The sequence below is a fragment of the Rhinolophus ferrumequinum genome, chromosome 21 (assembly GCF_004115265.2).
Source record: "Rhinolophus ferrumequinum isolate MPI-CBG mRhiFer1 chromosome 21, mRhiFer1_v1.p, whole genome shotgun sequence".
NCBI lineage: Eukaryota > Metazoa > Chordata > Mammalia > Chiroptera > Rhinolophidae > Rhinolophus > Rhinolophus ferrumequinum.
The window spans coordinates 20,701,156-20,724,771 of record NC_046304.1 but is presented as its reverse complement, the minus strand read 5'-3'; the positions used below and the strand labels follow the sequence as shown (position 1 = coordinate 20,724,771).

Sequence of the window (23,616 nt, the reverse complement as noted above, 5' to 3'; positions counted from 1 at the left end):
TCAGGGGGAAGGTAGCTGGGGAGGCTCTGCGCTCAGACCAGGCCTGTGGAGCCTCCCTCTGCCCTTGCCCCTCCTGGGCTCTGCTGTCTCTCACCTTTCAAGTCTGGCTTAAAGCTCCAGCAGGCCTTCCTGGATGAACCCCTTCCAAAGAGTCCCTATTCTCATCCCCTCCATGCTTACAAAGCTTGGGTCTGGTTCTTCTTAGAGCCTCAGGAGTTCTGTGCATGCGGGCAGGGCTTGGGGCTGCATGTACATTGCAAGCCCCAGACAGGATCACGTCGTGAAGTTATTCTGTCGCCACCCTATCCGCCTCTCTCCCAATCCTCGAGTGTGCATGTGCATATAAACACACTCATGGCAGCGCCCTGAAGACCCGTGGTGGGGATGGACTCAGCACAAGCACAGGAGAAGCAGCACGAGCACACACACACTCACCATTCGCCAGCACCTTGAGGTGCCGAGAACTGTGCTGGGCACAGTAGTAACCACGGTCTCGGGCCTCACACAGCTTACAAGTACACAGGACTGTCCCCACATTGTAAAGATGGGGGCCAGAGCTTGGAGTGGGTAAGTAGTTTTCTCAAGGACGCAAGGTTAGCAAATCAGCATCAGGATTCAAGTCCAGATCAGCCTGACTCTGGAGTCCACGTCATTGGCACTTTTGTGTCAATTAGAGAAGGGAGCCTCTTCTTTCAGGTGGATGGGCCCATTCCAGGCCTTGGTGAACAAAGCCCATGCCAGATTCAGTCCCCAGTCATCCCTCTGCCGGGCATCCTTGTATAGTGCACAACTTGCACACCCATACATGACCACCCTGGCCACTTAGCTGTAATGACATGTAGTCTGTGCTATAAGAGAAACTTGGCAAAGCACTGTGAGGGTGAGGGCTCTGGATGAGGCTGGTTTTATCCTGCCTGGGTTGCGGTAGGGAAGGGCTTGCAAAAGATGCAGAGTTTACCTGGTGGAAGATCATTAGAGACAACAAAGGCTTTCAAATACTTCGTCTTGCTTAATCCTTGCAACAACCCTGAAGAGGGTATCTTTTGGCTTCTTTTTACAAATGAGAAAACCCAGGCTCAAAAGATCTTTACCAGTGAGTGACAAAGGCAAAACTAGGAGCAGGACCCAGGTCCATCTGACTCTAGGCCCTGAGCTCTCTGCTCCTCACCCAGAGCTTCCCGACCCCCCTACCCCCGAGCTTCCTGCTAGTGACCCCTTCGTAGTGCTGGTCTCCAGGGAAGCCCTGCTCACACAAATCCAGGCTAGGTCTGGCCACTCCAGCTTAGAACTTGAATAGAGAAATTCCAACAGTAACAAGTAACCTGCTGTTGTGAGTTCACACAGCGGACCCCACGGACTCCTTGCTGGAGAGAAGCAGCTACAAGCTCAGCCATGCCCTCACCTTGCCCTGAGACTGAGCACGATGTGCAGCAAACATCCTGGCCCTGGGGCTGTGGCTGAGCCTACGTAGGCGCAAACCTGTGGCCTGGTCTTCGGTGGCACTGCTAGGCTCCAAGTCACAGGGCGCCCCTCCCTCACTCATCCCATGATTCTCGGCTGTCCCCCCACCCGCACCGTTCCCCAGCTTAGCTCAGCTCTGTCCCCTGCCCTCTCAGAGGTCTGCTCCCTGGGTCCACTGTGAATGGCAGTAGCATGTTTTACCCCTAAAGCCTGACCGCGGCTCCGTGCCCTTGTGCTAACCTCTGGGCAAAGGGAGGCCCTCAGCCAAGAGGCAATGAAAACTACTCCAAAGTCTGGGCATCCACATCAGAGAGCTCAGCCGACATGACGACAGGTACAAGTGGTACTGGCTTCCCGGTCACTGATGCCTTTGAATTCTAGGAGTCCGGGCAGCTTCACACTAGTCATTTCACTCTCGCCTCCTCCACAGGCAACGAGAAGAGAGAGGTGACTATCTCCATTTCACCAATAGGGAAGTGCAGACTTCCAGTCCTGTATTCATCTTGTTAGTTCATACAGCTTCTACTGATATCCCAGCCATCCCATGGTAAGTAAAATGCTCCCTGCTTAACTCCAGTGAACCCCATTCCAAGGCTGCCACAGTAGCCCAGTAATAACGTAGCAGTAACCCGCAGCGAGGAGGAAGCGTCCACTCCAGGACCCCAGACCACTGGGCAGGACTTACAGGCTTCCTATCTCCAGCCCGTCCAACAACCCAGACATCTGCCAGCAGGTGACGAGCTCTAGCCTTAACCCATGTGCCCCACTGCTCCTGTGAGGTCTGGCCTGACCCTCCCAATATCCACTGCCCAGCTCCTCTCCTGCCAACAATAACCTCCCAGCCCTTTGTTTTGGTGGAAATGACCCCCCTCCCAGTTCCAGGGGTGGGCACTGATTGGCTTGAGTCAATCAACACATCCCACTGACCTAATCTAGGCCAATGGGAGGGAGGAAACCCCAGGCCTTGTGCGGAGGCTACCACAACAAGAGTCTCTCTCTTCCTCTGCATGGTGAGGCCTGAGGGTGTGAGGGCTGGAACAGCTGCAGCCACTTTGCTGCCACAGTGGGAGGGTCTGGAAAGGCCCGGGGCTTCTCTCCGTAGGGGCTGACACTGCAGAGGGCAGCACTGAGAGACAAAGAGAAGACGGGTCCTTGGTGATGTGCTTTCATCGGCTGAAGCCTGGACTTTTTCAGTGCAGTGGGCCAACAGATCCCTTTCCTTGTCCATAAGGGTCCTATAAGCCACAACCCCCACACGGGCCATCCCAGCGGCGAGGGCCCCAGAGCGCTCACCAGGTTGACAAAATCCTGGTAGCAGATCTGCCCATCCGCGTGGCTGTCAGCGAGAGCCAGGAGCACGTCCCTTTTGTGCGGGTCCAGCTTGGAGCTGTGGCTCTCCAGGAGGCTGCGGAACTTGCCTGTGCTGATGTAGCCTGTGTTCCCTGGGTCAAACTGAAGGAGAAGCACAGACAGGCAGGGGGTCAGCGGGGCTCTGGCCCCCGCTCAGCACTGCCGCCAGTGCCCCATCTCCATCGCCACTGACCAGCGCCTGTCCCCAGCCCTCCGCCCACAGAGGCCCAGGCGGCAAGCGTCTGGGATGTTTCCAAGGCCCCCATGGGAAACATCCAAATAGGGGATGGACAACCACTGACAATCTTAGAAGGCCCTGGAGACCTTCACCCACTTCAACCATCGGGTGCCTGGTGTGCAGATAAGGAAACTGAGGCTCAGAGAGGTTAAACTCCCTCCTCTCCGCCCTTACTCCTAATCCTGGACAAGAGGAAAGTGGGAATGAAAAGGTGATGCATGCAACATCGGGGGTCTGGGCTGGCAGGACCCCAATGGGGAATGCTCAAAGGCCAGGGAGCAGGCCACACAGCCCTGCGAGTCCTTCCACATCCAGCTGCTGGCCCCCTCCATGCCCATACCCAGGTACACCCCACACCCCAGCACACGGGGCGGGGTGGGGCGGGGCTCCCTGAAGGCACTGTGCTCTGAGCTTTGTCTGTCGACACTGCCCTTTTACCCTCTGCAGCTTGTACACGTGGGGCCCTCTGCCTAGGATTCCTTTCTTCCTTGGTTACCCTGGGAGACTCCGACTCACCCTTCCCACGTCCTCGGATGTCCTGGCTCTGGGAAGACTCTCCTCAGACACGGTCTGCACCTTGCACAGACCTCCAACCCCCACCCCGCACTGCTCTCCAATTGGCCTCCTCGCTGGACTGCTGGTTCCTGGAAGGCGGCATCACAACTTATCCCCAGTGCTTAGCACAGAGCCTGACATGATCGGCGTTCAATAAAGATGTGTTGGGTGAATAAATACTGGCTGTTCGGATGAATAGACAGGTGCTATTTTCCAAGGAAAGCCTCACTGGTTCATTAGAGAAGGATCTATCTTATGCGTCTCACGGAAGAAGCCCATCACCTTTCTGCCCCTCTTCCATCGCCCCTCTTTCCTCACAGAACCCACCCAATGTCCCCCCACAGCACACACCCTGCTAGGAAATGACACTAATCACCTCTCGTGGATACTGAGAGCTTTCCTGCTCACAAAGGCTTCCCCACAAGAGTTCATGCGTCCTGGAGACGCTGCAGTGAGTTGCTGAATTTTTTTATTTTTATTTTTATTGGGGAATATTGGAGAACAGTATGTTTTTCCAGGACCCAACAGCTCCAGGTCAAGTCATTGCTTTCAATCTAGTTGCGGAGGGTGCAGCTCACTGGCCCATGTGGGAATCGAACCGGCAACTCCGCTGCTCAGAGCTCGCGCTCTAACCAACTGAGCCAACCGACTGCCTCGAGTTGCTGAGATTTTGAAAGATAAACAGTGTGATGTCCATGTGTGCACAAGACAGCCCAGAAGACCAAACCCAGGTTTCCCCCTTTTATAGATAAGGGCAATGAAGACTATCTTTGGAAGGCATTCCCCAGACAATCCAAGAGAAACAGCCAAGAGTCACAAGTCATGGGCTATTTCAATTCTCCCCAAAACTCAACGAGAGAAGACGTCTCTAAAGGAGGCCTACTTAAAAACCTGCATGTGTTTCCACCCTGAACCCCAAACACCAGATTTCAGGGATGACACCCATCTGGTTCACACAACAGAGCATTTCGGAAAACTCACCTACCCCTGCTCCATAAAGATCTTTAAGGAGAAAGATACCTAATATTTCTGAGTGTTTTCATGAGGCCAAATACTGTTCTAAATACATTATGTATATAAATTTCTCTTACCTCCTACAACAACGTTTTGAAGTAGGCCCTGTTATTATCCCCATATCACAGATAAGGAGATAGAGGCACGGGAAAATGAGCACAGAGAGGGTAAGTGACAAGCCAGCAGGTGGCACAGCCATGGTGCCACACAGACAGCTTAGCACGGACTCTTTTCCACCACTGGTTGCCACTGACTTTCAGACTTCAGGGCTGCCCTGACGCTCAGAAGAAAAGTTTAAGGATCAAAGAGGCAAGTGTTGACCCAGGAGAGGAGTGGGCTCTAGGAGTCTCACAGGCCCACTCAAAACAGATTTTTAAAGCAGGAAGGAACCTCAAACCAGCAAAGTTCTCACCTCCTTACTGCTCAGACAGGAAAGTGGCAATGTCAGCCTGGGACCCCTCCCATGGCCTGTGCCAGACTATGGGGACTCACCAGTCTGGACCCTGGCCAGGCCTGGTCCCACATGGCCGTCGTTCCTAGTGGGCTGATGGAGGATGGGGTGGGGGATGGAGAGCAGCCCTGAGTCGTGGGAAAATCCACCCTTGGCTCTCCCACCGCCACAAGTGCTGCAGAGGGGCAGTGGTCTGTCACACAGCATGGAGTCTCTCCTACCTCAGCCCAGGAGGAGGATGCCCAACGGCCTTGCATTTATTTGCTGGGAGCAGAGATACAAATCCCCTCTCAGGGGCAGCCTCAGAGGCTTGAGGGGGTAGTAGGGTGGAGGGGCTGGGATCAGGCCGGGCCCCTCTCCCTCATTCCAGCTCCAGACAAAGAACCACCTGCTCCCGTTCCCCCGCCCCCTCCAGGGCTCCCTGCTGTTGTCCTAGTGACAGGGGCTGCCCTGTGGCTCCCCAAGCCCCCAGCCCCCACCGCGGCCTGCCAGTCCTGCCCCAAGCACATTACAGGCTCCAGACTACAGAGAATGAGCTGGAATCAGGCCGAGCCTCCCGTCTCTGCCAAAACTCTACCTTTCTTGCCAGGACCAGACAGGCCAGACAAAGGAGGTCATCGCTACCCTAATAATGAGGCCTCAGAAATCAAGGAGGGTGACTAGTGGGGAGGGAAGAGGCGGGGACAGGGCCGGCTGCCTGGCCTCCACAAACATACACGGGACACCTTCCAACCACCACCCCCAACATCTGGGACGATGAAGGCAAGAGCAGAGGCTGACAGTAGGCCTGGGGCACAGGGCAGGCGGGAGGCAGAGAGGGAGACAAAGGGAGAAAGAAACCGAGAGAGAGCCCAAGAGAGACCGTGTGCAGAGGAGGGAGAGAGGTAGTTCCCTGTGCCCCGGAAGGAAGCTGAGAGCGAATGAAGGAGCAAGGTAAAATCCCAATCTTGTCTCTGCCACTAACCAGTTTGTGCAATATAGGGTAACCGTGTGGAGCCATAATCACCTCATCTATCAAGCGGGTAGGGTCCCCTTGGGTTGTGGTGGGTTAAAACAAACGCAGAGCAATGCTCTCCAGGACCCAGGTCACCCGGACTCAGTGTCCAGCTCCAACTGCCTCATTCGCAGCAAAGCAGGGAGCACCCCTGTCACAGCACACTTCCTTCAAGTCCAGCCCTGGGAGATGAGATCATACCAGTTATGTGGCGTGGAGCTTTGGTGGAAACACTCCACCAATGCAATTTCCTTGTTAATAATGTGCCGAAGGCCCCGAAGCTCCCAGGCACGGGAGCCTCATGCCCTGGATTCACCCGCGTTCAGCAATGCAGTGCTCTGGGATGAGGTCTGGGCTGGGTGGGTTGGAGGCAGCCTGACTGGGGCGGGTAGGAGGGTGGCGGGGCAGCCAGAGGCCTGAGGCTGTGAATGGGCCACAGGCAGGGGCCCAGCGGGGAGCCAGGGGTCGGGAGCATCCTGCAGCTGCCTCCTGAATAGGGCCCGGCGCTGTGGAGGGCGGGGGAGGCCAAGTCCACAATCAGGCTGAGTGGAGGATGCAGGCGGCAGAGGGAGGAGGAAGACACACAGTGAGGGGCCGCCCCTGCCGCAGCTCCCGCCCACCTGCCTGGGCCTTGCAAAGAGCAGCGAGAGGCTCTGTGGGGGCAGGCTCCCAGGGGACTTTAATCCTACCAGCACCCAGCCCTCTGGCCCCTTAATCCTCCAGGTCGCCAGTTTCCCCTAGCCAGGGCCCCACACACACTTTGCCATATACCCCATGTCCCACCCTGGACCCCTTCCTAACACACTTATGACCTAGGCGGGGAAAAGGACCCACCAAAGTCTCTCTATATTGTTGCCACCTAGGGCTCCGTCTCCTGTCTTTGAGTCAGGGGAGAGTTCTGGAAGGAACCCCTGCCCCCAGCTGCTGTGCTATCTTGGGCAGATCACTAAGCACACTCAGTTTCTCTATCGTCACATGGTAGAAACTCTCTTCTCAGGGAGGTGTACGGGGTCCATTCCACCCCTGAGCGTATAAGCATACCACATGCAAACAGGGGATGGGGAAAGAGAAATCCACAATGCTTAGGGCCCATGGGGGCAGCTGATCTATTCTGCATCCTTGCTCAAAGGGTGATGGGAAATTCGAAATCAGGATCAGACAGCTCCATGTGGGGGGTTAGGGGTGTCTGTGCTGTCACCTGGTGACACTGGGGAGAGGGGCAGCAGGCCAAGGAATCATAACCCACGGTCCAATCGAGCTGAAAGGAACCTCCATGGTCTTCACACTACTTTGCAGAGTTCTAGGGGCTGTGGGACCACCAGGGTTCAGAGGGGTGGGAAGGGGATTGCTGAGCAGCCCCTGTGAGTTGTTTTATGTTTTGGCCCTCTGCCTTCTCCCTGGTTGACAGGACAGTAAGAGCTGTATATGTGGAATGCCTGCTAGGTTTCAGGCACTGCTTTACCAGACCCTCACGTCACCCTATGTCCTGCTTTGCCTGGTTTATACTTATTGTCTGAACATGATTAGTGCCCCATTCACCCTCAAAATGGTCCCAGTTTGGATGATGAATTATATCGTCCCGCCATTGAAACTTCAGAACAACCCTATGAAGCAGATACTATCATGGGTAGAAAAACAGGGCACTGAGAGCTGGGTTGGCCAAGTTTGAACGCCTGGTAATTAGTGCAGATGGACGGACATCCAGGTGGAGGAGCCCAGAGGCTGCACGCTGCATCATTAGGGTGCTGTGGCTAAAAAAGAGTTAGGGAGACCCTAGTTCAATCCTGTCATTCATTCAACAAACATCTACTAAGCACTGACTATGTGGCAGGCATCACGCTCAGTGTGTGGATGGGGAAGTGGGTGTAGAGAACAAAAGAAACTAGCTCCACGTGGGAGGAGTTAGTGGTCAGGTGGTGAGCACACAGTGTGAGACACGGCCAATGTAGGGAAAAAACAGATGGGGACAGTTCGGGGTTTCTCCATGGGGGCTGGTTAGTCCAGCCTTGTTTTTCTCTGTCCGGTTCAGCTGTAACATGAAATACAACTGACTCAGTATTTCCCAGTGCGTGTTTTCACAGCATTAGGATGCTGTGGCCGGAAAAAAAAAAAAAAGTTAGGGAGACCCTAGTTCAATCCTCTCCTTTCCCAGGCCCAAGATGCTACATGAAATAAAGGTTCTGTGGTCCCATAAGTTTGGGAAACCCTTTTGGAAGGGCATGATGCAGAAAACCGTATTAAGATCTCTATAAGGTTTTACAGCGGAGAAACTTGTCTGATTTTCTTCCGCCCAGCATTTCCCAAACTTACTGGATCTTTGATCATAGTATTTTTTTTTTTCCCCCACAGCAACACTCCATGAAACACACTTTGGGGAAAATGCATGAGTCCATAGCAGAATCACGTTTCCCTTTTGTGAAGCCCGGCCCTGTTGTTGGTGGTTCCAAGCCAACCTTTGGCCTCCCATCTTATGAGTGGCGCAGGCTTTCAAGGCAGTTGACGCTTTGTCTGGAGTCCTTCAGCAAAGTTAGAAGTCTGCCAGATCCAGGCTCCGGTCAGAAGGTGGAGGGGGATGGCAGGCCCCAGGAGAGGCTGAGCAGTCAGTGACTGGCCTGATGGTCCACCGGGCTGAGCTCTCAGAGAACAAATCTTGCACAAGGGATTGCCTGCTCAGCACCCAGGACAGCGGCACCACTTCTCCCTTCCCACCCTCCCCCACAGGCCAGTGAGCCAGGCCAAGGCTTCAGAATTTACCCAGCAGCAGTGAAGCAGAAGAGAAATAAAAAAAGGAACACATCTATTTTACAACTATTCTGTATGTGTGATTTGCACAAACTTCACTCCCAGGACAATTATACGTCTGGTCCCAGCTCCCAGCATTTGCACTCCCTTCTCTCTCCCAGGAGGACCCTTTCCCTATTCTTGATCTAGAGAGGCCTAGGACCTCAGTGAGGGGCTATGGGCACTTTCAAGGACCCCAAAGGCAGCACGTGGGGTGCCATCCTGGTGAAGGCCTCTCAGGTCTGAAAGGTTGGGACCTAGAATCAAAGGGAGGCTTCCACCCTCAGCCGGCCTCTTCTGTCCCCCAAGACAGAATGAGCCCTGGGAAATGACCACAGGGCAAGTGTGCTGGAACAGGGGAAGGTGCAGGCAGCTGCCCCTGTGGGGTGTCACCACGGCTCATCTGCTGGCTCCTTGCACCACTGCCTGGCTTCTCAACAGAGAAGAATTAATGAGGCTGCCCGGGGGGTTATGGCTCAGCAGAGCTGTCCCCACCCAACAGCCAGAGCCCACCAGGGAATAGCAGCCCATTCATGGATATTTACAGCCCCATAAATTAGGGCCAGGCCTGCAGCTGCCGGGGTCAGGAGGCGAGGTTAGGGGAGTAACAGCTTTCTCTTCCAGTTCTCCTTCCTCACAAATGAGGAGGATAATTCACCTCATAGAGAAAACCACTTCACACCATTCCTCTGACTTTTCTCCTCTGAAAGACTGATTTTCGCCAATATTTTATCTCTTTTATTCTCACACCAATCCTAGAATCAGTGTGATCAGTCCCATTTAACAGATACAGGAACTGAGGTACACAGAGATCAGTGACCTGCCCGAAGCCACTCCGGGTGAGTAGAAGGGGGCGCCATGCGGCCTGTTCCAAGCTGGGGCTGGGAGTGGATTTTCAAAGACCTCAGGCATCCCTGGAAGAAGAGGGACTGCTTCCTATAAAACAGGTCTGACCCCTCCTGCTCCTGGGTCTCCCCACGTGAAGCAGGAGGGGCCCTGATGCTCCCCTGGGACTGGCCAGGCCAGGCCTCTGACAGCTGGTGAAGCTCGGGTGATTCCAGGATTCCGTTATTATTTCTCTTCCTTCAGCTACCACTGCAGAGGTCTGCAGAGGCAGCTCATCTCTCTCAAGGGGCTTCTCCCAGAAGCCCCCAGCCAGGCTCCTGAGCATTCCCCCTCCTGTAGGTCAAACAGTAAACCCCAGGATCTGAGATTCACAGGCTGATTAGGGAGCGAGAACAGCCTCCCCTCAGCAACGAATCAGGCATCCTGGCCGGAATCCAGCTGAGCCTCTGGACAATCAGCATGTTTCCAGAAAACTACCCAGCTCTCTGAATACCCGGGCAGTGAGGGGAAGAAGAGCTCTCAGGCTTCCCCTGAAACGCAAGAAGTTGGCACTGGGTGGGTACTGAGGAGTGGGGGGCCACCTCTTTCCACCAGGCCCTGGCCCCCTCCACCTGACAGAGATTCTGCTTCTGCTCTTTCACAGCCCCGCCACCCAAGAAGGCCTTGGCGGTGCACAGGCTGAGGGGGCAGCCAGGGCTGTGATTCAGAGGCAGGCCCTTTGGGTCCCCAGGAACAGACGTAATGCCCGTGCTGACTCATCGAGGCCCAACCATCACAGCTGCCTGGGGACTAAAGCCGAGTCACAGCCACAAAGCAGGAGTCCCAGGGGAGCCCCAGGCAGGGAGAGGGAGAAGTAGGAGCGAGGGGGGAGGAAAGGGAGGAGGGGATGCCAGACATCTGCCCATCCCTACCCCTTCAGCCTAAACCTACTTCCTCCTGCTGCTTCTCCTGGAAGCCACCAAAAGAATGAGCACTGAGAGAATCCAGGGAGAAAGAGGGAGTGGGATGCAGACCTCGGATGCAGACTTCTGACCAGGAGCAGGGTGGGCAGGACAAAAGGTCACCAAATTCTTTCCCCTTTTGTGGCCCTCTGCCTTGTGCACAAACACACCCCTTCCTCTGCAGAAGGTCCTCATTTGCGGTGTCTATGGGCAAGCCCCGCCCCCTTGGGCCTCAGTTTCCTCCTCTGTAAAGGGGAAAGTACCACTCACCTCACAGGGCTACAGAGAGATTAAAACAAGACAAGGACGTACGTGCACACAGCAGACACTCAAATGTTTACGCTCAAAAAAATAGTTTCCAACTTAAACTTGTCCCTTACTTCAAAAGAGCTGATTGGGGGCACATGGGGGAGGGGGCCACCACCAGGGGTTCACAACTGGAGATACACACTGCCTCATTTCCTTAACACTGGACAGAGCCCTGGGCTCAACCTTTTTCATCCTTCACCCACTGCCATGCAGGCCGGCCAGCCAGTGAGCAGCAGGGAAACACTTGGGCGTCAGCACTCCCCCAGGCAGCCTCCGTCCCAAAGCTTCTCTCCTTTCTCTCTGGGAAGTTCAGGGGAATGTGGCTGTCTAGCTCCTGTCCAGAAGAAGTCAGCTTGCTAGGGTGGAAAGAACCCAAGATTGGAGGTCTGGACACTCTGATTCAAGACCTAACTACTCCATGTCAGAGATTCCTTTAAAATCAGTATTAATTTCTTGAAATTCCAGTAACAGGATATCGACAACCATATTTATCAGGTGCTCACTCCATACCATGCCAAGTGCTATACACACACGTATCTCGTGAGGTCTCACAGCAAGCCCAAGGGGATGGTATTACTCCAAGCAGCTTACAGACGAGAAAACGAAAACTGAGGCTTGGAGGGGTTACCTGGCTTGCCCATTGCCACACAGCTAGGAGGAGAACTGGGACTTGAGCCAGATATGTGCATCCTCTCCACTGCCTTAGTCACTCAGGGTGACAAGTAAACGAACAGAAGTCTGCAGGGCCTGGTGGTAGGAACACAGCAGAGATGGGCTGTAGTCAGGTCTGACACGACTGCACCATGTGACCTCAGAAGGTCACTGATCTCTGATTCTTCGCTTGCAAAATGAGTGATTTGGACAAGATGCTTCTACCCACCTTCTAATGACCCATGGTGCTAGAGGTGGTAGCAGCCCCCGAGGGCCAACATGAGTGAGGCAGGTCCACGGTCAGCGCCTGCTCCTGGAGAGGAGATTTGAACCCAGGACAACTCATGCAGGGTTGTAGTTGGATTTGTTGTTTGCTTGCACATGTGTGTACCTGTTATGTGTCAGGCAGCCAGCCAGACAGCATACGATCTCAGATCCCTTGGTCTCACTATCCAGCGCATTTCTGTGAGTGGTCAGGAATAAAAGCGTTAATTTGGCATGAGTGATGGGTCACTGGGGCAGAAGGGGAGGGAAGTCCACAGCCTCAAGGGCCCTGCTAAGGGGTTGAAGGTGCAGTGGCTTTGTCCCTCTCTGGGAACCCCTCTCTGTAATTAATTGTGTTCCAGGGGTGGCCCCCAATGACCCTGTTTATGGGACAGGTGTTTTTTTCTGCGGTCCCTCACTAATCCATTCAGCAGTCTCATCTGAACCTTTTGCCAGCAACCAGAACCCCCTTAAGCCAGCTTGCAGAAGGACTGCAAATGAGGTGGGCTTCAGGGTCAAGCAAAGGGAAGACTACCAGAAGGGGGTTGGGCAGGGGAGACACTGGGGAAAGCACGCAGAAAAACCCTCTGGGCTCAGAAGTGGCTCTCTCCAGGAGCCTGGACTGGGAAGGAGCTGGTTTAGAGAGGCTGCTGCCCTTCCTGTGGGGATCTGGATTTCAGAGGTGGCCCTGTGCTTATCTGATTCCCAGTCAAGAGACAGTTGGCGAATGTCTACTGGTTATCAGACATTGTGAAGAGTTTCCACTTTCTTTTAATTCCCACAGTCACCCTGGAATTAAAGAGGATCACCTCCATTTTACAGCGGAGGAAACTGAGGCTCGGAGAGCTAATGTCACTTGCCCCCAATCACAAAGTTGGTAAGACCTGGATCCAGGTCTACCTGATTCTACATCCAGGGTTCTGTCGTCAGCAGCCCACCTAAGCAGCCTCGTGTTCTGGTTCTCGCACTTTATAATTTCAGTGGAACCATCGAGACTTGTCCACTTTTCTTCTGGGAGATCAGCAAAGTTGGGGTCTCTTTTTGGGGTCTGGGAAATGCATACTCCCCAGGGGAAGGGAAAAAAGGAGCCACAATCAAGTTATGATCAGTTCCTTTTTCCTCTTGCTTGTTCGAGCTTGAAAGCAATCGTGCTGTGTGAATTCACCACTCTGCTCCAAACCCTTTTACTCATTAAACATTTGCAGATCTTAAAGGCATTTGTGAGGGTGAACCTGGAAATGGTTCTCCAGCCCCAGAAGCCCTTTATGGGTTAACTGGGCTCCAGGCCAACATCTGCCACTCACCTGGCTGTTTGACCTTGGGTCTGTGAGGGCACCTCCCTGGAGTTCAGGAAGGGGCTGAGAGTGAGACTCTCAAAGCATAACCCTAAAAAGAGGAGCCTGTAGGAAAGCTATGCAACAAATACGTGTATAAAGCAATTACTAAAAAGTACATTACCTGAGCAAAATTGTAAATATCAGAGGAACAGATCAGAAACCTAAAGTACACCCAACCACACATAAAAATTTACCAAATGATGCCATTTCTCAAACAAGGTATAAAGGAAGCGTTTCTTAATAGGTGATGCTGGTGTAACTGATAGGAATAAGATCTGGATGGATGGAGTAAAGCACGAGAAGATTTTATTTTAATCATAGAAAAAGTATAGAAAGTAGAAGTGTATGTTTATGAGATCTGAAAAGGGATGAAAACTGTCTCAGGTCTGAAGTAACAGAAGGAATCCTGAAGGGAAAGCCCAACAGATTCAACAATAGAAAAATAGGACATTTTTACTATATCATACTACATACACTACAGTATGATAATACTATATGATACTATATAATGCTATATGCTACTATACAGTATTATCACACTACAAATACCATGATATAACAACAGGCGAATATTTATGGTAACTTTAAAATGTAATATTTAGGAAAACCACGAAGATCCCAAAGATATGAAAACACAATTCCCAAGCAGAAGTTAAAATAGGAAACAAATACACGGGACAGGTTCCCTACCTGCTGCAACTTCTGGGATGCATGGGAAAGACTACGGAGGGGTGGAGGGGAGTCATGCCACACACCTGCTTGAGCAGACCCGACAAATGCCCAGAATGCCAGGGGGGCAGCTGCATAAACTTCCAAGGGACTGGGGACACCTGTTTTCTTCACCTTCAACTCCCACAAAAGGCATCCCGACCATTTGGTTGAGGGGTGACCACATAAGACCAAAAGGCAAGGTCATGGCTTCTAGTCCTTGGGGTCCTTAGCTTCACACTGGGTCAAAACCACTCTACGTGCTAAAGAACTAGACAGCACGGAGGGACTGGTCCAATTCTATCCCTTCCCCCTGGAAAAAGGTCCCAGCAGATCCCAGTTTAAAACCAGGTGACCACTGGTGTCCCCTGGATCCTGGAGGGAAGGAGGGCTGACTGGAACGAGCCTCCCACCACACTGACCTCTGGAAAATGAACTCCAGGGTCGCATCAGCTTGCAGGCACTCTGACAGGTGTGGTATGAGTCCCACACCATTCACCACAGTGTGACTCGGCAGGGCTGTCTAATTCAGTATGAGACGGTAGGGAGGCTGCCTGCAACCCCCAGCCAAATGTGCTTTCCAACGTGCACCAAGGTCACCATCACCAAATCCTACCTTTAAACAGACCCAGAGGAAGGGACAAGGAGGATAAAACACTTCAGCTTTCTGAATAACCTGGCATCTTTCTGAAGTTGTGTGTCCATTTGTGCAGCTTCATTCCTACTCTTCACGTAGCCCTATCAGGGGAATGGGCCAGGGGTGGCTTCACAAAGTTGGGGGACAATTGCAGAGGGGCTGAATATCTGCCAGAGGTCAAGCCCTGCTCTGGAGCAGCTCTGCTTCAATACAAAACACCAACAGGAAGGAAGATGACAAAAATGGGCTTCTACTGTTGCCCAAGGGACAGAGAGTAGACAGGCAAAACTTACTGTGAGAAAGAATAGTTTGTCCAAAGTAAGTTTTGAGAGTTTCTTTCCTAGAATTCATTTTGCTTGGCCAGAATGGTTTCTGAGTGGGCCTTCTCAGAAGCAGGGAGATGGTCTTTGTGACATTCAGGACCTCCCTCCAGTGAGAGAAACTGGATTTCACAGCCCACCCTCTGCTGTTCGGTGCTATACATCCTCTCTGCTCCCTCGAGTTCCAAATTCTTCCTACTAAAAGTTTTCCTCCATTCAGCCAAATAGTTCATTTTAAAATGTAAACACACACACAGGGACCCGCAAGGGAAATTAATCAAATGAGAAAGACTGACACAAGCAGAGAAAAAAAGAAGGATACACTGTGTTCCAGGTTCTGATTCTAAATCCGACAAGAGGAGCGAAGGGCTGGCAGTTTGCTGGCCGTGGTGTGAGTGGCAGCAAGCGGCTCCCTCCTGCCTCAGGGTATCAGGCCAGCAGCTGCTGTTCTCTTCGACAGAGAGAGAGTGGGTGGCGCTCAGGAGCAGAGGGAGAGAAGCACTATCTCATCGGGACAGGAACCGCTGGATGTTTTCCCCAAACCCACCCCAGGCCTTGTGTGACCGTGGGTGACACCCCCATATCCCCACCCAAGGCCTGCCATGTCTTTCAGGCTGCAAGTCCACGTCTTTGGTCCCACTTGGCCGTCTGCATTTAGCTAGCTCCTCAAATTGAACTTGTCTGAAACCTCAATTGTCATTTTGCTACCTCCTCCCCCCAAACCTGACTTCTCCTTTTTCCTACTAGATTCAGAATCTCAAAGTTACATATGTGGTTCACCTCACGTAGTCAGGTCCAGTGAGATCTTCCAATTCTCCCGTCACCATGCCCCCTTCCTTTCCACTCTTACTGTCACCTTCTACGTCAAGGTGCTCAGGTCCACGCACTGCAGCAGTCTCCTAGCTAGCATCTCTCGGCTGTACCACTATCCCACTATCACGTATTAAGAGAATCTTCCCAAAGCAGGGATTGGATCCTGTAACAAACCGTTCAAAGGCTTCCCCTGCCTACAACAGGATGAGGTCTGGTCCTAGCTACTTTTTCTCTGACCAAACACATTCCCTCTGGCCAGACTGGTGTATTAAAGTTGCACAAACCTCATGGCACAATCATTGTCACCCCAGGACCCTGATGTTCACTATTTCCCCACCGTGGGACATCTCTTGCCTCTCCTCCTTCTGCATGGTGGAACAGAGACAGAAAGAAATACACAGCACCACACTACATGAGTACCGAGCAAAGAAGAGAACCATTTCCTGGCTGACGGTCAAATGTTCATCTCCAGATTCCAAAGTTGGCACTCCCAACTCCGTTCCCCACACCTAGACTCTAGGCTTGGCAAATAATCACTTACTAATTTCCCTAATCCCCTCCCATTCCTGCCACAAAATTAGAGTCAACTTTCAAAAGAGCCCCTCTTGTGAGTCACTCTCCAAGGATGCGGATTTGACTCTGGGGTGCCCATGGATTCTGACGGTGGCGGCACAGAAGGGAGTTAACCCAAGCCCTCCCCCACCTCTCCAGCCCGGATTGCAATCCCTTGGCATACAGCAAACATCCCAGGCTTTCAATATGCATTGTCCAATTTCCAAATAGTATAAACCCAGCTCTAGGAAGCCGAGTTGAGGGTAGGAGGGAGGGAAGGATTTCTCAGGAGAGCCCACCCCTCCTCCTGAAACCTGGAGAGCAGTGAAGAGCAGTGTCGTTCAGTCCCAGAGATGCACTAAGCCACACCCCCACCCAACGTCACCATCTCAGGAGTGCAGAGCTAGGGAAGCCCACGCAAGCAGGGTTTCAGGGAGGGCTGGAAGGAAGGGGTGGGGGGATTTAACTGCTCACGTACCTGATCAAACAGGGCTTTCCAGTGCTGGTGGAGAGGGAGACCGTGCAGGAGAGGAGAGAAAGAAAGAAACACACTTATCACCAAGGTTTCTGTAGCCCCTTAATATTTTGACATAGCCTCCCAGACGCTCCCCAGGTTCAGGGACCCACCACAGGAGACCAAGGAACACCTGGGAAGAGCTCCCCAAATGAGTTTGCACTGAGCAAAGGGAGGGAACTCAGGTGAGGGAGGAGGGAGGAGTGTCCCTCTTTCCAAGACAGGCGGGCAAGAGGGGTAAGCAGAACACGGGTGATTCTGAAAGATGACTAAACAAAGATGTCCAACTCTGTTGAGGGCCTCTAATAACTTCTAACACCTATAAAGCTTATATCCACATCTACTCCCTGGCCTGGGAATGCACGCCCAGGTTTCGTTCCATCAGACCTGCTGCAGCGGTCTCAATCTGCTATCGGCCAGAAACCCCTTACTCAGGAAAACTCACCCCTGTACAAGCACTAACATTTTGCCTGCAGTTTGGGAGGAAGGGGCTCCTCCAATGGGCTGAAACCCACCCAGTCCCTTCCAAGACTGAATCTAAGTGGTGAGAACACGAAGTTCTACCAGGGCTTTGGGACCAGAGGCAAGTGAGAGGTTTGATTATGTGAGCCAAAGGAAGGGAAGGTGTTAAGTCTCCTCGGGGCACATTCAGAGTATCCCGCTTAGGTTTGGTAGGGGGTGGGGGGAGGGAGGGGTCGGCGCTAGCTTCACTCCCATTTTCTCTCGCTGAGAGCGACACGGCAGGGCCCAGTGTCTGCCCAGTTTTCCACCTCCGTGCAGGGTAACCTCGGAAGGCAGGAGCTTAAGAAACTCCAGTTCCCAGGACTCCCCAGTGCCCGCTCCGCTGTGTTGACTCCCAGGACCCGAGGAGGGGAGTCTCGAGCAGCAGATGGCAGGGAAGCCCTGTGGGGCAGCCACTTCCCATCCTCGCCAGGGGACCGTCGCTGGCACCGACGAGGTGCAGGACTCCGCAGCCCCCTTCTAGGAGCAAAACCTCTCCCAGCACTCCTCTCTCTCCCTCCTCCCGCCGGGTTCAGGAACAGCAGGCAGCTTTAATTTCAGTGTCGCGATAGGGCAGGTGCTGGGCGTGAGCTAATCCGGGAGCCAAGTCGGGGGTCGCCAGACGGGTCAGCGCTGCCGGGTTCTGGCGACTCTGAGACGCCCGCTCCTTCCCTGGGCTCAGAGAGCCCTCAGGTCGCGAGTGGGAGGGGAGGGGGAATCACTGCTGTGACGCGGCCGCCTCTGCGGGAAAACGCCGTGTCCCGGGCACTGCACCAGCCGCCGGGAGGAGGATCCGAAGGCCGATGGGTCCCCAGCAAAGTGAAGGGGGCTGTGTCCCGCAGGGAAGACGCGAGAGCCCGAGAGGGGGTGGCGCTCGCGTGTTTAGGGGAGACAGGTCCCTCCGCCCTCTCCAGCCCGCGGGGACCCGGCCAATCCCGGGCGCTCCCGCGTCACCTTGAAACCTCCAAGTTGCCCCACGGAGGCGAGTTGGGGGCAGCTTTCCCCCCAAGACCCCCCAGAAAGTTTGCCCGGGCGGGGGAGGGGGCACTCACGTCCTCTGGGGCCACCGGCGGCCGCTCCTCGGCCTCGGGTTCCAGCTCCTCGATGCGCTCAGCGTCGGCGCAGGCGGCCACCGCGGGGCCCGGGCTGGGGTGTTCGCCCATGCCGAAGCGGGGTCCACCGCCAGCCAGCGGCTGCGGGCTCGTCCCGGCGCGCCCGGCTAACTTTGCGCCGCAGCGGCGGCGCCGCTCGGGGGACTCAGTGCGCGCCGCGCCGCCTCCGCGCCGGCCCCGCCGCCCGCGCCCGCCCCCATGGCTCCGACCCCTGCGCCGCCGCGAGAGCCCGGGACGCCGGCCCTTCCGCCGCCAAACTTCTCCGCGCTCGCGGCCCGCGGGCCGCCGCCTCCGTCCCAGCCCCCACGCCGGGCTCTGAGGCGAGGGCGCCCTTGGGCCGGCCCCGGCCCCGCGGCTCCCCGCGCTCCCTTCCCGCTCCCCGCGGCCCCCGCTCCGCGCCGGAGTCTCCTCCTCCCCGCGGACTCCTAGCGGGCGGCGCGCAGGCGGGGGCGGGGCTGCTCCCGGGGACCGCCATCCCCCGCACGCCCCCCCCTCCGGACGCCACCACCCGGGCCAAATCGGTCAGAGCGCCGCGGCCAGGGGAGGGAGGAGGGCTGCGGCGGGGTTGGCGGGCAAGTGGCTGCACGGCCCAAGGCGGGGATGGGGCCGCGCTGCCCCTGGCCCGCATCACCACCCGATTCCAACCCGGGTCCCGGCTTGTCTCTCCGCATGGGGCCGGGGGTGGGGGTGGGGGTGCAGTGCCCACTTCCCAAGACCCAGCGGGTTAACGATCAGTTGGAGGCAGCAGATGCGTGAAGGAGGCAGGAGGTTTCCCTAAGTTGGCAAGGCCGGGGTTAACTCGGAGTGAGCCGGGGGCAGGGTGCTGAGAGGACAGGATCCCGATCACCCTTCCATCTCTCTTCACTTGGGTCTCAGATTCTGGGCAGTCCAGGTAGGGCCAGTCATTTGGGGAGGGGATACGTCGGGTAGGGGAGTCCCAGACCCCAAACCCTAAATCTTGCCTTCCCTACATCCAAAGCTATAAGCGGGTGCCCTGGCTTCATTTGACCAGGGTGATTGAGGTCAGCCCTAGGAAGAGCCCCAGCTGGGAGAGGGGAAGTAAAAAAACTAAAGTAAGTAGGAATGAAGTTAGAGCAAAGCAACCTTTTAAAGAAAAAAAAATGGCGGATTCCCAGGGGAAACTGTCTCCCCAAAGCAGAGGCTCTGCCAGTGGCCGGCTGGGACAGGTGCCAAGTTCCCCCAGGAGGATTCATTCCTGGCGATGTCTCCCAGTCAGTCCCCAGCCCCATACTAAGGCTGTCCCATCCACTCCTCTTCCTTCTTCCTTCTTCTCATCACCTGCCCGCCCACTCACTCACTCACTGGCCTTTGCCCCTCTCCCTCTCAGAAACTGAGGCTCTTTTCCAATAATGGAAGTTGCAATTAATGCTGTCATGTCCATCAAGCAGGCACATAACTCCAGCCCTAGATCCCACCTGTGACCATCTCACCCGACAATGACTGTTCCCCTTAAACATAGAGAAGGAAATGAACTTTGTTCTAATTAGGTGAGTTTGCTACAGACACCAATTTTCATCTGGGTTTCAGAAAGTGTGATCATTTCAACTATTTTTGTTTCTCACCACCCTCCCCCCACCTCTACTCTACTAACAAGTCAAGATCCTGCCAAGATTTCCTGGTAAATAAAACTGTCTGCTTAGGGTGTGATTTTGAAAACAGCCTTCAGGGGACAGAAGAGAGGCTGACTCCTGTGTGGAATGTAGCCCCAAAAGACAATGGGAAGCATGGGGCCTGGTGGTCCCCCTGTGGTCAGTGTCAGTGGCTCCCCCACCCCCACCCCCACACACATACTTCCTGAGATCATTTGCAGGACCCGCTGGGTGCTGGCTGTGTCACACTTAGATCTTTGGGACTGGAGAAGTGGGCTAGGGAGTGGGTGGTTCCAGGGGAGTGGGGAGAGCACTTCAAGAGGGACTGGCCACTCCGCCAAGATACCCAGCAGCCCCAGGCAGTGGTCTGCCCCTAGCTGCCCTTTGGATTCTGCCTCTTCTCCAGACCAGGGGCAGCTCTTATCAACATATCCAACTCTGTCTTCCCTTCTGGTGGAAGGGATCTCAGCAGGGTCAGTTCAGTTCCCTGGACATTTACTGAGCTCCTACTAAGTGCCAGTGACAGAGCTTTGGGAATACAGAGGTGGATTAAGATCCAGACCTTTCCCTCCAGAAACTGTTTGATTGGGTGTGACAGCCAGGGAAGCTCAGGGGGTAGAGAAACCCAAAGGAGGGGGTCACTGTAGGTTCAGTAGGGCTTCCCAGAGGATATGCCCCCAGAATCAGGCAAAGTGGGAAAACCAGAGGGGAGGCATTCCAGGCAGAGAGTACAGCTTGGGCAGAGGCTGGGCTTGTGGAGGGTATGGAAGGGGAACCACAAGCAACTTGTCATGGCTGGAAATTAGAGCAAGGTGCCCAGTGTAAAGAGCCCAGCCTGGAGGGGAGGTCTGGAAGAGCTTCATGAGAAAAGAGCTTGGATTTCACCTCCATGGCAGTAGGGAGCCATCAGGATTGTAAGAGAGTAATATTTAAACAGATCTTTGGGCTGTAGTGCAGAAGATAGGCAGGAGGGAGGTTGGCCTGAGCACAGGGAGATGGGAGAAGGAAGTCATGAGGACAACAGTAGTTAGAATAAAGAAGAGAGGGAGGATCTCTCTCTTCTGAGAAGTATCCAGAAGGATGTCTTGTTCTTCCATCTGCCCTAGGAACACCTCACCCCACCTTGGCAATGTCCCCAAAAGTCTCCTAGGAAAGAATTCCCAATTTCTAACCAGAAGCCTCCCTTCAGAAGACGGCTTCCCTTTCTTTGACTCCTGCTGGAAGGAGAAGGGCTATCTGGACTTGGAGACCAGTTGTGATATCCAACACCCTGTGAGAACCTGAGGCCACACTCTCACCTCTTTCCCTCAGTGTTGCCTCAGCCTGGCCAGCTAGCTCAGTCCACCCTTCAGCCCCAGGGGAATCGGCAACGGGGCCCAACGCACTCCCCAGCAGGCAGTGGGACATGGGGCCTGGGGTCCAAGGCCCGAAACCTCTGAGGGATGCGAATGGCCAGACTATCTGATAGCTTTGGTCCCAGTCCAACCTAAGACAACCTGAGGACAGGTCATCCTGTGCCATATTGGGCACAGAGGAGGGAATAGGCAGGGTGCCTACTCACTTTCACTGAACGGCTGCCAGGCGCCAGACACTTGTAGATGCCTTGGGGTGACTGTACACCGGCCCTGCCTTCAGAGAATCCCGGGTCTAGTGGGAGATGGCAGCAAGCAAGGGCTGATTTGGCATGTAGACCCTGCTCTTCATTTTGTAGGCTCTCCCACCCATGGCCTCTTCTACCATTCTTTGCAAGACATTCTAAATCAACGCAGAGCAGGCTAAGAGCCTGGGAGAGCGGTTCAAACTCTGACGGGTCAAACACAGTTAGTTGGGAGGTACAGGAGCCTGCTACTGAGATGAGCCTTGGAAGATCAGCAGCTTTGGGGTAGAGAGAATGGAAGGGTTTCTGGGTGGAGGGCACCACTGCAGCCAATGCACAGAGATAGGGAAGCCATTGACTGTGCTGGAAACACGTAAGTGGGTGAGCACAAAGTGGAGATGGCCAGGTGGGTGAGAACCACGTCCCGAGTCCTTGAGTGCCAGTTGGAGAAGGCTGGACCTCACTCAGTGGGCAATAGAGAAGTAATAGCGGCTTCTAACGGGAGCAGCAATTTAGGAAGATTAAGTTGGCAGCAGCTCAAGAGTGCAATTTAACTAACACATTGCGAGTGTCCATTATTTGCCAGACCCTGGCCAAGGTGCTGAGAATACAAAGGGAATAAGACCCAGGCCCTGGCCTCCTGGGAGAAAATCAGATAATCCTCTAATTACAGCACAGTGGGCTAAGGGAAGCAAGGAGGGAAGGGCTGTTTGGGGCCTGCGTCTCTAAGATGCACCCACCAAGAGAGGGAGTTTTTTATTTCTTTTTTAGGCTCTGATGTTCTGACCCTGGGGGGCTGCCATTGGTGAACCAAGAAAACCAGGAGGAAGCATGGGGAGGGAAGTGGGGAGTGGTGTTGAGGGGAACCAAGGAGTCTGTTTGTGGACAATGTGAGCTAATGAGAAGCCAGGGAAGAAACAGTGAGGTCTGTAATTATGGCTCAGAGCAAGTGGCAGCTCAGAGAGGTGCGGGGTAAACCGGAGAGGGGGTGACTTTTTCTCCAGAACCTTTCCACTTGGTCCTCTTTTTCAACAAAGTGTTTCCATTCTGGCCCACAGCCAGGCCCACACCCTTCCAGGCCCTTCCTCTCCCTGAAGCAAACCCTAAACTGACTCTTACAGTCCCCTCTCCCCACGTGGAGCTCCAGTCTTCTGAGAAAGCTGCACCAGCCCCGAGCTGCCGCGTTGCCTGCCTGAGATGAAGACATGAGTTATTTTTGACTGAGATCCAAGCCCCCGCCCTGAATTCTTTTGTCTTCCAGGAATCCCCCAGTCATGTTTGAAGTCTGCAAGTCCAAACAGTGGAGGAGACTGCCACTGGATTCCAACCAGTCTCCAGCCCCAGCTCCAGCTCCAGCCCCTGCCTCAGCCCCAGCCCCAGCCCCAGCCCCAGCCCCTGCCCCAGCCCCTACCCCTGCCCCTGCCCCTGCCCCAGCCCCAGCCCCAGCCCCAGCCCCTGCCCCTGCCCCAGCCCCTGCCCCTGCCCCAGCCCCGCCCCTACCCCAGCCCATGCCCCAGGCTCTGCCCCTGCCCCAGCCCTGCCCCAGCCCCTGCCCCTGCCCCAGCCCCTTCCCCAGCCCCTGCCCCTGCCCCAGCCCCTGCGCCAGCCCCGCCCCTACCCCAGCCCCAGCCCCTGCCCCAGGCTCTGCCCCTGCCCCAGCCCTGCCCCAGCCCCTGCCCCTGCCCCAGCCCCTTCCCCAGCCCCTGCCCCAGCCCCTGCCCCAGGCTCTGCCCCTGCCCCAGTCCCTACCCCAGCCCCAGCCCCAGCCCCAGCATTTTTCCATTGTTGCCCGCTGTCTTTGAGATCAAAAAGCACAATGCTGCTAAACGGATTTTCTCCCCCTTTCCTCATCTTCCTTTTCTCACTCCAGGGCTCCCAATTTTTTGAGTGACTTAAATCATCATTGAAAGATGTTGAAGTTCACAGACACCAAACCCTTTCAAAGAAAGGCGTGGGCACCCAAAAGGGAAGCTCAGAAAAGCACAGAGGAAACTTCCCCAGGTCTAAGATTTAGCCAGTCACATATTCAGGGAAACTATCAGCTGCTTGCAGGTCTCATC

The 23,616-nt window shown here is 54.6% G+C and overlaps 1 protein-coding gene across 3 annotated transcripts in view; it reads right to left on the bottom strand.

The window, feature by feature from the left end:
- The window catches only part of RHBDL3 (rhomboid like 3), a 48,995-nt gene extending 30,477 nt beyond the window's left edge, over positions 1–18,518 (bottom strand). For 2 of the 3 annotated variants that reach the window (XM_033090005.1, XM_033090006.1), the window contains exons 1-3: positions 18,290–18,518; positions 16,701–16,724; positions 2,755–2,913 (exon numbers count right to left, since the gene is read on the bottom strand). In XM_033090005.1, the coding sequence (XP_032945896.1) occupies positions 2,755–2,913; positions 16,701–16,724; positions 18,290–18,400 (294 nt within the window). In that variant the 5' untranslated portion in view covers positions 18,401–18,518. The remainder of the gene's footprint in view (positions 1–2,754; positions 2,914–16,700; positions 16,725–18,289) is intronic. The other variant, XM_033090007.1, reaches the window with a different exon arrangement.
- Between the last annotated feature and the right edge of the window lie 5,098 nt (positions 18,519–23,616).